Source organism: Pongo pygmaeus, chromosome 8 (assembly GCF_028885625.2).
Source record: "Pongo pygmaeus isolate AG05252 chromosome 8, NHGRI_mPonPyg2-v2.0_pri, whole genome shotgun sequence".
Taxonomy (NCBI): Eukaryota; Metazoa; Chordata; class Mammalia; order Primates; family Hominidae; genus Pongo; species Pongo pygmaeus.
Genome location: NC_072381.2, coordinates 107,924,307 through 107,939,564, shown reverse-complemented (window position 1 = coordinate 107,939,564; position 15,258 = coordinate 107,924,307). Strand labels below are relative to the sequence as shown.

Genomic DNA, 15,258 nt, shown 5'->3' with positions numbered 1-15,258 from the left:
CGTCTCCTCCTCCTCCCGAGCGCCTAGCGGGAGGCGACGGACTGCGCCAGGGCCGCGGCCGGGGCTCCAGCCTTGGAGGAGAGCGCCGGGGTCCAAATTCCATATAAGAGGCCCCCTCCCCGTCGGCGCGGCTAGGGCAGTGGCGGCCCGCGGCCTGCGCTCGTCTCCGCGGCTGACATTGGGGCGCGCCCCGCGGCAGACGGAGCCTGGGAGCAGCACACTTCCTCCGGCGGCGGCGGCAGCGGCGGCTCCTGCCTGGCTCGTCGGCGCCGCACCTCCCTCGCAGGGGCCGGAGCCCGGGGTCCGCGGGGCCAAGAGGCGAGGGCAGCCTCGCCGAGGGCTGCTAGATCCGGACGGGGCGGGAGGGGCGGGAGGGGCGGGCCGGCGGTCCCCGGGCCACGGTGCAGGCGTCCCCCGGCTGGCTGGCCGGGCGCAGGCTGCGGGGCGCGGGCGGGCCGACTCCGGGGCGCTGCGTGCGCGCAGGGGCAGTCATTCAGATGAAATTCCAGTCCCCGGCCAGAGACACCAGCCCGCCTCTGCCTTCCTCCTCCCTTCACAAATAGAAACGGAAGGGGGAGGGAGAGAAGTGGAAAAAAAGGCAACCGGCGAGGGAGGGAGGGAGAAGCCCCGGCGGCGCTCCGGCCTGACCCCCGGGCGGCTACTTCTGCGCTCCCCCGAGGCCCGGCGCCCCCGCCGCGGAGAGACCCCGCGCGCCCGTCTCCGCGCTGGGCGGGCGCCCGGGCTCTGCCGAGGAAAACAAGGATTGATCAAACTAGAAAGGAATTTTTCTCAACTGCTAATGAACAGGAGGCTCGGCTCCCGGCCCTCCCCTCCCCTCCCCCGGCCCTCCCCCTTCGCCCCCCCGGCCCCCTCCCCCCCACTTTCTTTTCTTCTCGGCCTCTGCTCGGGCCTGGAAGGCTCGGGGCTGCGGTCGGAGCCAGCCTGCGGCGGCGGGGCCGGGCCGAGCCGCCTCCCTCAGCGCCCAGCCATCTTGGGCTCCGCGGCGGCGACCGGGGTCTGGGCGCGCTCGCTGAGGGGCCCGCGGCGTCCTCTGGCTCCTGATTTTTTTTTTTTTTTTTGGTGGGATTTTTTTTTTTCCAAGGGGAGGGCTGGCGGCCTCCAACAAATTAGGAGAGAGAGAGGGAGAAAATGCCAAGTCCCGATTTCTCTCCACCTCTGCTCCACCCACCCCGGTCCTGTCCAAAAAATAAAAAAAGATGAGAATTGGAAGAAGTCGGCAGAAAGGCGAGCGCCCGCGGTCCCCGGCTGCTGCCCAGGCGACGCGTCCGGGGCGGGCCCGCGCCCGTTGCTCGGTCCGAGGTCCGTCTGTCTGCCCGCGGCTTCTCAAGGGAGGGGAGGGCGCTTCGGGCAGGGTCTCCGCAGCGGCTATCGTCTCACAGCTTTATCCTCAGATCAAAAAAGAAAAAAGAGGAAGAAAAAAATCCCAACCCCAACACTCTCATCACAGCCACCTTCAGCCATCTTGCGCATATTATTATTTCAGGAATAATCTGTTTAATAAAAATACCTGCGTATCCAGCCCCTCCCCCGCGTCCTGGGGTCCCCGCCCCGTTTTAATAATAATCTCGATAATAAAAACGATCGGCGGGCCGGGCAGTCCGCGGCTGCCCTTTCCTGCCTCGACTTGCTCGGGCCCGGCTCTCCCCCCGGGAAGGGGCGCCGCGGGATGGGGGTGCGTCCCCGTCACCCGCGCGGGGAGGAAAGGGCGCCCTCGCCGCCGCCGCCAAGAGGAAGGCGGACGGCGGAGATGCCGCGGCCCACGGGACCAGCCGGAGGGGCACTCGGAGGTCCCGGCGCCCCCGCCACGGCCCGGCCTGGGAGTCCGCAGCCGGCCGTATACAATGGGTTCGGAGCAGAGCGGGGCAGGCAGGGTGGGGAAGCGGGAGGGCCAGGGGCTGCAGCGAGCGGAGTTCCCGGGCTGGGGCGGAAGGAGACGGGGGGGGATGGTGTCCCTACATCAAGGCCGGTCCCGCTACTCGGGAAGGGGGCGGAGAGCTGCGGCACTAGGGGGCGAGGAGAAAGCGGCAGGCGGCGCCTTTAATCAGCACCCGCCGGTTCGGCCCACCCAGCACTGGCGAAAGAAACGGGCGCGGTGGGGGTGAAGGGGCGGGGCGTGCTTTCCGGAAGTACTGTTACAGGGCCCGGCGCCCGGCTCCTCCCCCTTTCCCTTGTCGCGTTGGGGCTGTTCCGGAGGCTGCTCCTGCTATTGGCCCACAAGCTGAGGCTCCACCTCTCTAAGGCGGAGCAGACCCGAGAGTCTCACGTGACTCTCACAAACTTCGGTACATTAGACATTGGGATGGGAGGGGGTTTTCCGCGCTTGTTAAAAGAGCGATGATGCCACGGCGTAGTGGGACCACCTCTTCCTGGGCCTGAAGTGAAGACCCGTAGCTCTTTTTACCCAGAGGGAAAGGAGCAGTCCGGTGGAACTGAGCAGGGAAATGCAAAGGTTCAGTGTGGGGAAGATTTCCCGATGTCCTTAATACTTTTACCTTCATCCCTGGCACTTTAATCTACCTAGCAAGATAGGCATTTATTCCTCTATTAATAAGGAAACCATGGCTTAAAGAACTGCAGAAATCTGCCAAGGTCAATGGTCAGTCAATAAATCTTTAACAAAAGATTTTTCTAGGCCCTGAGAATTCCCAGAAAAACGTACAAAAAATTTAACGTAAATATACGTAGGACAATTTACATGATAGAGAATAACAGGCTCACACAAAGGCTTTCTGAAAAAGTGACATTTGAGCTGGGACCTGAATGCACACGAAGAGTCAGATAGGTGAAACCTGGGGGAGGAGCGATCCAGTCAGAAGAAAATACAAATGCAAAAGCAGTAGAACAGGCAGGTTCCAGGACAGAAAGAAGGCCGTGTGTCCAGGAAGAAAGGTAGGGGCCAGAACACACAGGGCCTTCCTTATATATCTATTATATATTATATAATAATACGCTTATTATAAGTGTGCTATATGAGGATAGTATATTATAAGATACTATATATTATAAGTACACTAAGTATAGTATACTATTATATATAGTACATATTATATCTAGTATCGGATATACTGTATATGGTGATAAGTATATAGTATAAATATATGTATTATATGTATTTATAGTGTATATTATATATACTATACCATATGTTATATATGCCATATCATATGTATACTATAATATAGCATATATATACTATACCATATATTATATATACTATAATTATTGTTTTTTGAGACGAGTTTCACTCTTGTTGCCCGGACTGGAGTGCAATGGCACGATCTCGGCTCACTGCAACCTCCACCTCCAGGGTTCAAGTGATTCTCCTGCCTCAGCCTCCTAAGTAGCTGGGATTACAGGCACGCGCCACCACACTTGGCTAATTTTGTATTTTTAGTAGAGACAAGGTTTCACTATATTGGTAAGGCTGGTCTCAAACTCCTGACCTCAGATAATCCACCTGCCTTGGCCTCCCAAAGTGCTAGGGTTACAGGCGTGAGCCTCCGTGCCAGGCTATTCTATAATATTTATACTCTCTCTATATTTTTCCCTTCTATCCTCCAGAAATGTTTTTAAAATGAATCCTAGGATTTGGATCTCAACAAAAGGCTGATGGTAGCACCATTTACTAAAAAGGGGAAAATTGAACAGGATTAGATTATTTGAGTAAGGGTATTTTCTTTTCTTCTCTATTTTCTCTTTTCTTTTCTTTCTTTTTTTTTTTTTTTGAGACAGGGTTTCACCCTGTTGCCCTGGCTTGAGTGTGCAGTGGCGCAATCATGGCTCACTGCAGCCTCAACTTCCCAGGCTCAGGTGATCCTACCTCCTCAGCCTCCTGAGTAGCTAGGACTACAAGCTCACAAAACAGCCCAGCTAAATTTTTGTATTTTTTTGTAGAGCGAGGGTTTCATCATGTTGCCCAGACTGGTGAGTAAAGGGATTTTCTAAGTTGAGTTGGCTCGTATCCCAGTGGAAATATTGAGGAGACAATTGTATATACAGGGCCAGTGGGGATATTTGTCATGGAGATAGGGATTTTGGAATCATCAAAGATTATGTTCTAAATGGTAGAACCGAGATTGAAATCCAGTTCAGGATGACCCCTGGGTCCCTGATCCTCTGATGACAGAGCCTGTCTTTAGTGCTTTGTATCTCTTCATATGGGGGGTTGTATGCAGGGCAAGTGAATATGTGAATGAATGAATGAATGAATGAACAAACAAGGAGAAAGTGGCTTCTAAGCCCTAATCCTCAATTCCATGCTGTAAGGATGGTGCAAAGAAAGAAGGTCTAGCTTGGAAGCAGTTGGAGGGCCCTTTCTGACCTCCTCACCAGTGACCTCCAGGATAAACAATCTAAACAATTCCTCACTTCTTGTCTTTTTTGAACACTCCCCTTAACTTGTAAGATATCATATGCTTCTCGTTTTCTTCTTATCTTCTAATCATAGATGTCTCCAATTTCCATCTCATAAATGTTGGCAGTCTTCAGAGTTCTGCTTTCCATCCTCTTCTCTTACCAATCTACACCCTGGGGCTATCTCATTTACTCCTGAGCTTTATTACCCTCTACATACTGATGACTCCCCAGTCAGTATCTCCAGGCTAAATCCTCACCTCCTGGTTGCAGATCTGTGTAACTAGCTATGCTGTCTGCACAGATGTCCCACAGGCACCTTGAATTCAATGTATTGGAAGCCAAACTCATTATCTTCACATTCCAGCCTGTTCTTCCTCCTGCATTCCCCATCTCAGTTGGTGGACCTATCAACAACTTGTTTTTTTTGTTTTTTTTTTTGAGACAGTCTTGCTCTGTCACTCAGGCTGGAGTGCTAGTGGTGCGCTGCAACCTCTGCCTCCCAAGTTAAAGCGATTCTCCTGCCTCAGCCTCCCAAATATCTGGGAATACAGGTGCGCGCCACCACACCCGGCTAATTTTTGTATTTTTGGTAGAGACAAGGTTTTGCCCATGTTAGCCAGGCTAATCTCCAACTCCTCACCTCAGGTGATCTGCCTGCCTCGGCCTCCCAAAGTGCTGGGATTACAGACGTGAGCCACCGTGCCTGGACTTCAAAAATGTATTACCAAGCTGAGGATGAAGAAGACAACCTTGACAGCTGTCTGTCCCTTACTGCCCTCCCTCACCCCTTATCCATTCAATCAGGTATCCGGTCCTATAGATCCTTCTCTTAAATCTCTCAGATCATCCACTTGTATATCTATTGCTCACATGACATCCTCATGTGGAGTTAGAACAAACATCTCAAACTCAGCATGTCCAAAAGGATACTAATCTCTGCTCCCTCTTAAACCTGTTCCTGCTGCCGTATTCTGCTTTTCGGTGAACCAACCCTTCAACAGATCTGAATTTTTTGTTGTTGTTGTTGTTGTTGTTTTTTGAGACAGGGTCTCTCTGTAGTGCCCAGGCTGGAGTACAATGGTGTGATCATGGCTCACTGCAATGTCTGCCTCCTGGCCTGAAGTGATTTCCTGCCTCAGCCTCCAGAGTGGCTGGGACTACAGGTGTGTGCCACCACACCCAATTTTTGTACTTTTTGTAGAGATGGAGTCTTGATATGTTGCCCAGGCTGGTCTTGAACTACTGAGCTCAAGTGATCCACCTGCCTTGGCCTCCCAAAGTGCTGGGATTACAGGTGTGAGCCACTGTGTCCATCCAGCAAATCTTGACTACTTCTTAACCTCTCCATTACTTCACCATAATCTCTTGCCTAGATTATTTCAGTGTATCCTAACTGGTTTCCATGCTTCTGCCCTTAACTCCTGGAGTAAATTCTCAATGTAGTAGCCTGGGTAATCTTTTTTGTGGTACGATCTTGGCTCATTGTAACCTCTGTCTCCTGGGTTCAAGCGATTCTCCTGCCTCAGCCTCCCAAGTAGCTGGGATTACAGGTGTGCACCACCACACCCAGCTGATTTTTGTATCTTTAGTAGAGACTGGGTTTTGCCATGTTGGCCAAGCTGTTTTCGAACTCCTGGCCTCAAGTGATCTGCCCACCTTGGACTCAGAGTGCTGGGATTACAGATGTGAGCCAGCACACCAGGCCCTGGCCAGTTTTTTAAAAACATAAGTCAGAATGGCCGGGCATGGTGGCTCATGCCTATAATCCCAGCACTTTGGGATAATATATTATATATATATTTATATAATTATATATAATTATATTTAATATATAAATATATAATTATAAAATAAATTATAAAATATATATAAAATAATTATAAAATATATATATAACATATATATATCAGAAAATGTCACTCCTCTGCTCAAAATCTTCCAATGCCTTCTCAATTCAACCAGAATAAAGGTGAAAGTTTTAGAATTCCCTCCGAGGTCCTGCACAGTCTGGCCTCTGCATAATTTTCTAGCCTTCTCTTCTCCCACTCTGCTGCACCCACACTGGCTTCCCTGGTGCTCCTCAAAGACTCCCGGTGTGTTTCTTCTTAACTCCCTCATCCTTTGCAGGTGCTTTTCAGTTTCCCTGACCCATCTTCCCCCAGATAGCCGTATGGCACACTTCTTCCAGTAATTGAGATCCTTATCCTTTGTTCAAATGTCACCTATGCTGTGACGTCTTCCCTGACTTCTCTATTTAAAATGCATCCCTCCTTCCAGCCCCACTATCCCTCCTCCTCTGTTTCTCCATAGCATGGGTCTCTATGTAAGATATATCCTCCTTTTGAAAATTATTATCTGATCGGGCATGGTGGCTCACACCTGTAATCCCACCACTTTGGGAGTCCAAGGCGGGTGGATCACCTGAGGTCAGGAGTTCAAGACCAGCTTGGCCAACGTAGTGAAACCCCATCTCTACTAGAAGTACAAAAATTAGCTGGGAGTGGTGGCAGGCACCTGTAATCCCAGCTACTCGGGAGGCTGAGGTGGCAGAACTGTGTGAACCTGGGAGGCGGAGGTTGCAGTAAGCCGAGATTGCGCCACTGCACTCCAGCCTGGGCAATAAGAGCGAATCTCCATCTCAAAAAAAAGAAAAAGAAATTATTATCTGTCGCCCATCATTAAAATGTAAGATCTGTGAGGCCAGGCGTGGTGGCTTATGCCTGTAATCCCAGCACTTTGGGAGGCCGAGGCAGGTGGATCACCTGAGGTCAGGAGTTCGAGACCAGCCTGGCCAACGTGGTGAAACCCTGTCTCTACTAAAAATAAAAAATTAGCTGGGTGTGGTGGCGCGTGCCTGTAGTCCCAGCTATTCGGGAAGCTGAGGCAGGAGAATCTCTTGAACCCTGGAGGCGGAGGTTACAGTGAATCAAGATCGCGCCACTGCACTCCAGCCTGGGAGGTTGCAATGAGCTGAGATCGCGCCACCACACTCCAGCCTGGGCGACAGAGTGAGACTCTGTCTCAAAAAAAAAAAAAAGTAAGATCTGTCAAAGGAGATATTTTCTTTAATGCTATATCCCTGGTGCCTAGAATGGGACCTAGCACATTGTAGATCCCCAATAAATATTTGTCGAATCAATAAATGAATCCCATTATCTCCATCCCTACTGCTTCTAACCTAATCCAAGCATCACTGGTCACCTTGCCTTCATTCTTACTCCCTTTCAAAACATGCTCCGTCCAGCAGACAAGGAGATAATCCTAAAATGAAAGTTTGATGCCTTACACCATATACTCCAGGCAATTTGCACTCTAGTTCCCAAGCAGTTTTAAGGCTTCTACCCTTGTTGTTTTGACTGCCTGGAGAGCTTATGAAAGTAAAGTTTCCCCTTGTTTTGCTCAACTCATCCTTAAGCATCCTTTAGGTTTTAGCTTAGATGTCACTTCTTCAGGGAGTCTTTTTGAATCTCCCCAGATTGGGTTAGGCACCTGTCTGAAGTCACCCTGATAAGTGGTGGAGCTGGGGTAGGACAGGAAGCAGCTTACTGCCTTCCTCTTTGATGGTTCTTCCTCATAAGTATCTGTTTCCTTGTCTATTTCCCCTCACCACACTCCGAGCCTCTTAAGGCAGGGCCTGAGTCCAGCGTCCCAGTATATAACAGAGTGCCTGGCACACACTTGTTGAAAGAACAACGGAATGTTTTCTAGTTCGTTGCCACAGTGTTATTGTAGAGGCTCGACAATGCATGGTTGGCCTTCATCTGTCTTGTAAAGGTTAAGACCCAAAAGCTCCATTCTCCGTCCTTGCAGTGCTCTTGTGGTACTGAAATGGGTGTGGGGTGGGGGTGGGTGAAATTGAAAAAACAAGGAAGAGGGTCTCTGCCCCAGTAAGACCAGTTCTCTGGCCCCAGTAAGACCACTACTCTCATCATAACCCCCTCAAAGTCTCCCTCGTCCTACGAGTTACTTGGAGAGTTATGCTCTTTCAAGCCATGGACACCCACCAGCAGTCAGCTGCTTCTTCCCCCATGCTGCCCTCACCTCCCAGACTTGTTGGCAATAAGGAGGAAAGGAGGGAACGGGTCAGTCCCACCATGTCCCCTGGAAGGGGCCTGGAGATGGCTGCCCCTCTCAGACCACATCCAGACCTGCCCCTGCAGGCTTCCCCCTTCTGTGCAGCAAATCACGCCACCCTGGCCTTCCCACCACCTACCCCCTTGCACCCTGCCACTGCCTCAGTGCCTGGCAGGCTGGGTTGAGTCACTTGTAGCTTGCATTCTTCTTCTGGTCAGGCCAGTTTGGCAAACCTCTCAGGCTCCTCGGCCCCCCTGAAGCCTGTGGGACTCCCTCCCCAGGGCCCCCAGCACCCCCAGATGAGGCAAAGCAGACACCTGGGAGGAAGGCACAGGACTTTCTGGAGGAGATATTACAGATGGCATGGCAGATCTCTCTCCTCCCTAATTCTAGGGCTAGGGTCTCTGCCCTAGGCCCAGGAGTCCTTCTCTTTCCAGAAACAGCATCAGCCTGGTATCTTGCAGAACCACCTAAGCAGAGGATCTTGCTATTCTGCATTCTCTGGGGCAAGAACTTCACCCTGATAGTGTGTCCTTGTAGGCTAAAGTCAGATGAGGATACCTCCCCCAGCCCCCAGTCTCCGGGGAGAAAAGGGGCTGGAGGGTCCCAGACAGGACCTGCTGCACTGCTCCATTGGAGAGTTCAGTAAGAGGCTGCAGGGGAAGGAGTGTGGACCTCTCAGCAAAGGGGAAGGAGTGTGGACCTCTCAGCAAAGGCCCCCCACATGGCTAGGTCTCACAGAAGGGACAGGACATAAGAGCCCCCTCATAGGAGCTGACACCCCCTCTCTCTTGCTTATGATGTCCTAGGACCTCCGCCCCAGCCCCCAGCCCCAGCCAAATCCCCTGCCACTATCCAGGATAGAAAACCAGAAGGGAATGAATATGTGAGGGCCCAGGTGGTCACAGCTTCCAAGAACTCTGTCTGGGTGCAGCCCTCATCCTGCCTGCCAGACTAGTGCTTTCTCCCCCAGCACAGTGCCTCCCCACACTGGGCGTTGGGCTGTTTTGCTGCCCCCCAGCCCTGGAGAGGCAGGAGCTGGGCAGTCCGGGAAAGGAAGATATACCTGATACCTCCCTCCACTGCCAGGCCCAGTGGAGTTGCTAGGGCAGGTGGGCTGGCCTCTGTGTCACCCAGTGGGTGCCACCAGTTCTGAATTGCCCTTCTATCTGGATCCTGCCCCTGGGCCCTGGATTAGGAGGTGGAATTGAGATGTAATGTGAGAGGAGCTGGAAGCCGGGGCAAGGACTCCAAAGGAGATGAGGAGGGCCTGCCCTCCTCACCTGTCCGGGCCCCTCTTCCTAAGGTAAAAGGGGTTTTTGGTGAGAGGAGGGTAGAAGAGGGATGAAGTGGCAGGGAGAGGGTCTTTCCCACCGCCTCATCTCCCCAGACTGCTCCTGGCTCCTATACCGTTGACCTTAAAGGAATTCAGGACCAGTGAGGGAGAGCCTGTCCCTGCAAGGTCATTTCTTCATGACGGAAGAGCCACCAGCTGTGTGATCCCACTCTCTGGCACCTCCTCTACTCTCGACAACAATCCTGGGGGCCTCCCTCCATCCTGGCTTCTAAGTGGCTAAGTACAACCCACTCCCTCTGCCAGGGCCCCGGGCTTCCGCCTCCACTGCTCCAGGCAGCCAGAAATGAGCACACAACCCAGGCACTTCTGCAAAGATGTTTAATGCACTTAGATTACAGAGAGGAAGAGGGGACAAGAAGGAAACGACATCTAAGTGAGTCACCCAAAAATTCTTACAAAAGTCCCAGGCTGGCTGCAGCCCCAGGAACCGAGTCGCCAGTGACATTAAAAACTAATATAAAATTTTACAAAAATCTGCTTGTCGCAGCATTCAGGTACTTGTACAAAAGGAAGGGTCTCCCTACAGGGCTCCTGACTTGTAACAGGGACCCAGGCACCTCACCTGGCATGGACGTCCTAGAAGCCAGAGAGGGAAGACCAGATACAAAAATACAGTAAAGGAAATTCTCTACTGGTCAGCCCCATAGGGGCACCGACCTTCAGGTTTTCTCCCTGCTTGCAACTCAATCCGAAACCCCAGTCCCAAGACCCTGTGTCTATTTTTAAAAATGCTCTAGCCCTTTTAGACTCTCCCCTCGGCTTCTCCAGTCCCTGCCTTGGAGCACTGCCCTTGGAAGAGAAAGATACGGGCAGGAAGAGGCACCAGCTCCCCAGACAGGCCTGAGACCTCGCACAAGCCTCCCAAACCCCCCTCAGAATTGCAGCTGAGTCTGCAGTCCTCCTGCAGCCCACACTGAGCCAGCGGAGCCACAGGAGCCTGCCTTATATAACAGGCAAACAGCAAAGGGAAAGGCCCTTCTTAGAAGCTCTAGCACCAGGGACCTGGAGGGATGGGTAGGACTAGGCAAGTCTCCAAGTAGCTTGCAGAAGAGGCAGATTTAGGGAGGGAGGCCCCTTACCTCCTCCACCCACTACAAGGTCAGGGGCTCCCACAGAGCTGCAGGGAGGGAAAGAAAGGGTACATTCACCAAGCATCCTGTGCCAGAAGCTGTGCTGGACAGGGTCCAAGGTCAGCTTGGCTTGATCTTCTTTAAGGGTCCTCTCTCACCAGCCAGCAGCCCAAGAAACCTCTGGGAGGCACCAATGCCCATAGGAAAGGCGGCCTGGTCAGAGATGTGTGATGCCCTGTCCTGCCCTCAGAGCCGGTGAGATGGATTCTGGCCCCTGTAGGATCTTGGGTGAGCGTGAGGCTCCTGACATATTGCGGGTACAAAGGGGCCACAGGCTTCATGTGCTCATCATCTCGGAGCTCACCCACTTCCTCCTGCCTTACCCTGCTCCCCCAGAACAGGGCCACCGTGCTGGCTGGTGTCTACCTTCAGTCCACAAAGACCCTCCAGGCCTGGGGCAAGTTGCTGACCAGGTGCTTCACAAACTAATGACAAAGCTTAGCTCAGAAAATGCCCCATCCCCACCCAACCAATGATGGAGGCACCCAGCAGATGGAAGCAGGGTGAACTGCAGCAGGAAGCCCTCAGGCAGGTCCCGAGCAAGAGAGAATTCAGGGAGAGGCTGGTCATGGTGGCAAGGAATGGAGGTGAACTGATGGCACCTCTCTGCCTGTGAAATGTCAGAAACAAGAGCTTCACAGGCAGGGCTGCTGTGGTGGGGGAAGGCCAGTAGGGCTCCCTCTGGTAAGTCCTCAGGGCAGTAGAGGCACAGCTGCCGACATCAGGTCCCGAGTGGCTTGCATCTTGGCTGGCGGGGACCTGGAGCCAGTCTCTCCCAAATACTCCAGGCTGATATGCCTTGTAACTCTGAGCTTGATGGAATTAACCAGATAGCCCTGGGGATGTGTAGAGGAGGCCAGGCCTAGTGGCTCCATGGAGGTCCAACTCCTGCTCCCTGGAGAACCCAGCTGGTGCCCTCACACCCCTGGGGGCAGCTCTTTGGCTGGATCTCTCATCAGCGGAGTCCTGCACCCTGTGGGCACTCCTGTGGCATTCCTGGTGGTGCCTGTGTGTGCAGCAGAGGCAGATGGGAGCAATGAGGAGCCCTGCATGGTCATGACTTTGCTTTGAAGAGGTGTAAAGAGTGATCTTGAAGTATTATAATAGTCCCGTCCCTAGAGTTGGGGGTAAGAAGGCAGGAAAGGGGCTTGCTGGTTCCAGGTCAGGAGTGGGAGATAACCCGAGAGAAACTCCAAAACCATGGGCTAGAGATAGGCTGGCTTCTGGAAGGCAAACTGCGAGATCTGCAGTACTGGGGGTGAGGGGCTGAGGACCACGAGAGGCCAGGATGCCAGAAAGGAGACGGGATGAGGAGTGGAGAATGAAAGATAGGGCATGAATGGATACAGGGAGGATGGGAGGGCGGCAGACAGCAGTGTTAGCAAAACCAAAGTGAAAGAGATGTTAAGAGGTGGATTTTTCAGTTTTAGTAAGGCAGCCCTACAGCCTGAAGGCTGGGAGGCCCAGGGACTGAGGAAATGGGACAGAACTGGTTACAGAGCTGGAGACCCAGGCCCTGAGTGACAGTGGGGATGGTGTGTGACATGCTGAACCTCACCCTCTCCCAGGTAGGCCTGGTTGGGTGGAAAAGGCCTAGAAGATGAGGCTAGGGTCACCAAGTCTTTGAGACCCATTCACTTGGAAAACAGTAGCACCCCTCCCTGGCCCCAGCTAATCTAGGCTCAAAGCTGCACAAGGGAGTGTCTCTACTCTCCCCCTGCCCCGGGCTCCACCAGGCCCAGCTGGGAAGAAAAGCCTCTCTGTGCAGCCGGCTCCTCCAGGGCTCTGGGCTGGCAGGCGAACACCAAGCACCTTCTCTGGTGGCAGCCCAGGGAGAGATACAGCCCTAGGCCTCTGTCAGAGAATGCGAAAGTTCAACGGGGAATGAAGTTCTGTTTAAAAAACATTATATACATGGCTTCTGGACATCTTTGCAGAGCAATAAAATACCACCCGGTTTCTACAAAATAAAATAAGGAAGAAGAAAACCAAACATGATCAGAGGAATTGTTCCGCGGCCAGAGGAGCTTGAGTAGCAAAGGCTTCCAGAGATGAGCTGGGAAGTGCATCCACTCGCTCTGCACCTGGCTGTCCACCTCCCTCCTGCTGGGCTGTGCGGCAGTGGGTAGGTGAGAAAGAGGGCTGTCTCCACCTAGGGGCACAGCCAGGGTCCAGAGTCAAACCTCAAACCAGAATCTGTGTGGGCTGCAGGCAGGGAGGGTCCGCATTTGCCCACTCACTGGCCTGATGGGTCACAAGGCTTAGCCAGCGGGGGGTGCGGCCCCTGAGCTGGAGGTGAGGTGGGGGGCCTGTGGCCTGTGCATGGCACCCCAGTGGGCTGCGGGGTGGCGCTGCGCAGTCTTCCTCACACTTGTCCTTTTATTTGTGGGGATCTCGTTGACACAACTGTTACACTGGAAGTCACTGGGGAGCAGCTGGGCTCCCTGCTGGCCCCTGCAGGGCCCAGCCCAGGCTAGTGTAGTGGACTGTCGAACACCACATCAGGCAGGATGGAGACCTTCAGCTTCTTTTCAGGCCAGCTGTACTCTTTGGGAAGTTTGAACTGTGGAGGGAGCAAGCACAGACCAGGAGCTTGAGTGGTTAGCAGAATACACCGTGCTCTTTCCAGAGATTGCCCAGGCCTGTCCCCGGGGAGCTAGGGATAGGACAGGCCGCGGGATGCCTGGCTTCATTCTCAAATGCTAGACCCAGGTGGCAGGCTGGGCTCAAACGGCTGGAGTTGGTGACCCCTTCTTTCCCCACGGCCTGCCAATAATGAGCCAGGTTGGAGGAGGCCGTTTTCTCCTCCTTTCTCCACTAAGCTGACCTCCCTCTTGCTCACTTCCTTGGTTCTGCCTCTGGCCACAGGCATGTAAGGAATCTGCTCCCTGAGGCCCTGGGGCTGGAGGATGGGGGCTGGGGGAGGGTCTGGAGGCTGTGGGGAAGTGGCCTGAGCTCTGTCACTGCCATGGCCTCTCTTTCAGAGGCTAGTGCAGGAAGAACCCTGGAACCTGTCCTCTGTATACTTGGCCAAAGGCTCCAAAGGGAAGGAGGCCCCAGTTCGGCCCCAAAGTCAGAACCACACTTGTGGCCTTGGTGGGAGCAGAAGAGTGGGGCAAGTGTGGTTTGAGGTGATCCCTTGGGCCTGAGAGGGGCCAATCCCCACCCTGCTCCCCATGTTCATTCGCACCACTTCCCAGGGTTACCAGCCTCAGAGTGGTCCCAGTGGTGGCTAAGGAGAGCCAAATGTCTCCCACCCCATCCCAGGATACACTGATTTGCCTACAGTTCTGTTTCTCCTATTCACCTGGGAGTTTCTGGCAGGGGAAGGGGAAGAGGCTGATGCCTCTTATTCCCTCTTTACTGTAGAACTTTGCATGCAGTCTGGCACACAGATGGAGCTCAATAAATGCTCACTGCCTGGGACTGATACTGGAACTTAGACACAAGGTCTGTCTTTTCTTTTTCTTTTGAGACGGAGTTTCGCTCTTGTTGCCCAGGCTGGAGTGCAATGGCGCGATCTCGGCTCACCGCAACTTTTGCTTCCCGGGTTCAAGCGATTCTCGTGCCTCAGCCTCCCGAGTATCTGAGATTACAGGCATGCACCACCAAACCTGGCTAATTATTGTATTATTAGTAGAGATGGGTTTTCTCCATGTTGGTCAGGCTGGTCTCGAATTCCCGACCTCAGGTGATCCACCTGCCTCGGCCTCCCAAAGTGCTGGGATTACAGACATGAGCCACCGCGCCCGGCCCAGGGTCTGTCTTTTCTAACTTGGCTAGGCCGGAAGTCAGGGCAGGGTGGAAAGGAGAGAACAGTGTTCTCAGCCTGCCTCGGGCTGGGGTTGGAGGCAGACGAGCCTGACCCTTCCTGGCTGCCTCCCTCTTCGCTCCCTCTGCTGGGGGACTGTCTCTGCCAGGACCAAAGTGGCGAGTGAGGCAGGGTGTGGGGACAGCCTCTGGACAGAAAAGGAAAAAAAGAAAAAAGTCATTTTTAGTGACCTACTTTCCTCTGCTCCCCCAGGCTTCTGTCCCTCTTGCCTGGACTGTCCCCCTCCTACCCCCAAGCTCAAAGCAGCAGCCTGGCACAGCGCCATCCCAGTGCGACAAGGCCTCTCCGGAAGCGCTTCTGGGCAGCTGGCTCTGGTCTGACCGAATGGGGAGCTGGGACTCAGGGACCAGTGACTTGTGGGGGTTGATTGGCTGGCATGGACTGGGTGCTTGATGGCTTTGGAATATATAAATGAACAAATTTCTCAAGCTGCATCCCAGAGGACAGAGGAGACCCTGCTCTACTGGGGTGACCCTGGCTCTGGGGAG

The 15,258-nt window shown here is 53.3% G+C and overlaps 2 protein-coding genes across 6 annotated transcripts in view; one reads left to right on the top strand and one right to left on the bottom strand.

Annotated features, from left to right (window-relative positions):
- Positions 1–844: 844 nt before the first annotated feature.
- Positions 845–2,123, top strand: LOC134740128 (uncharacterized). The gene has a single exon (XM_063669471.1). The coding sequence runs from the start codon at positions 1,218–1,220 to the stop codon at positions 2,121–2,123; it is 906 nt and encodes a 301-aa protein (XP_063525541.1). The 5' UTR covers positions 845–1,217.
- A 7,986-nt stretch (positions 2,124–10,109) lies between these two features.
- SUFU (SUFU negative regulator of hedgehog signaling) overlaps positions 10,110–15,258 on the bottom strand; it is a 131,303-nt gene continuing 126,154 nt past the window's right edge. For 3 of the 5 annotated variants that reach the window (XM_054436797.2, XM_054436798.2, XM_054436805.2), the window contains one exon: positions 10,110–13,501. In XM_054436797.2, coding sequence (XP_054292772.1) covers positions 13,412–13,501 — 90 coding nt within the window. In that variant the 3' untranslated portion in view covers positions 10,110–13,411. Of the gene's footprint in view, positions 13,502–14,247; positions 14,898–15,258 lie in introns of those variants that run through there. The other 2 variants (XM_054436804.2, XM_054436796.2) reach the window with 2 other exon arrangements.

Excerpts from the sequence above, each read along its gene's own strand:
- LOC134740128 (XM_063669471.1), top strand. The coding sequence starts at position 1,218 with ATGAGAATTGGAAGAAGTCGGCAGAAAGGCGAGCGCCCGCGGTCCCCG.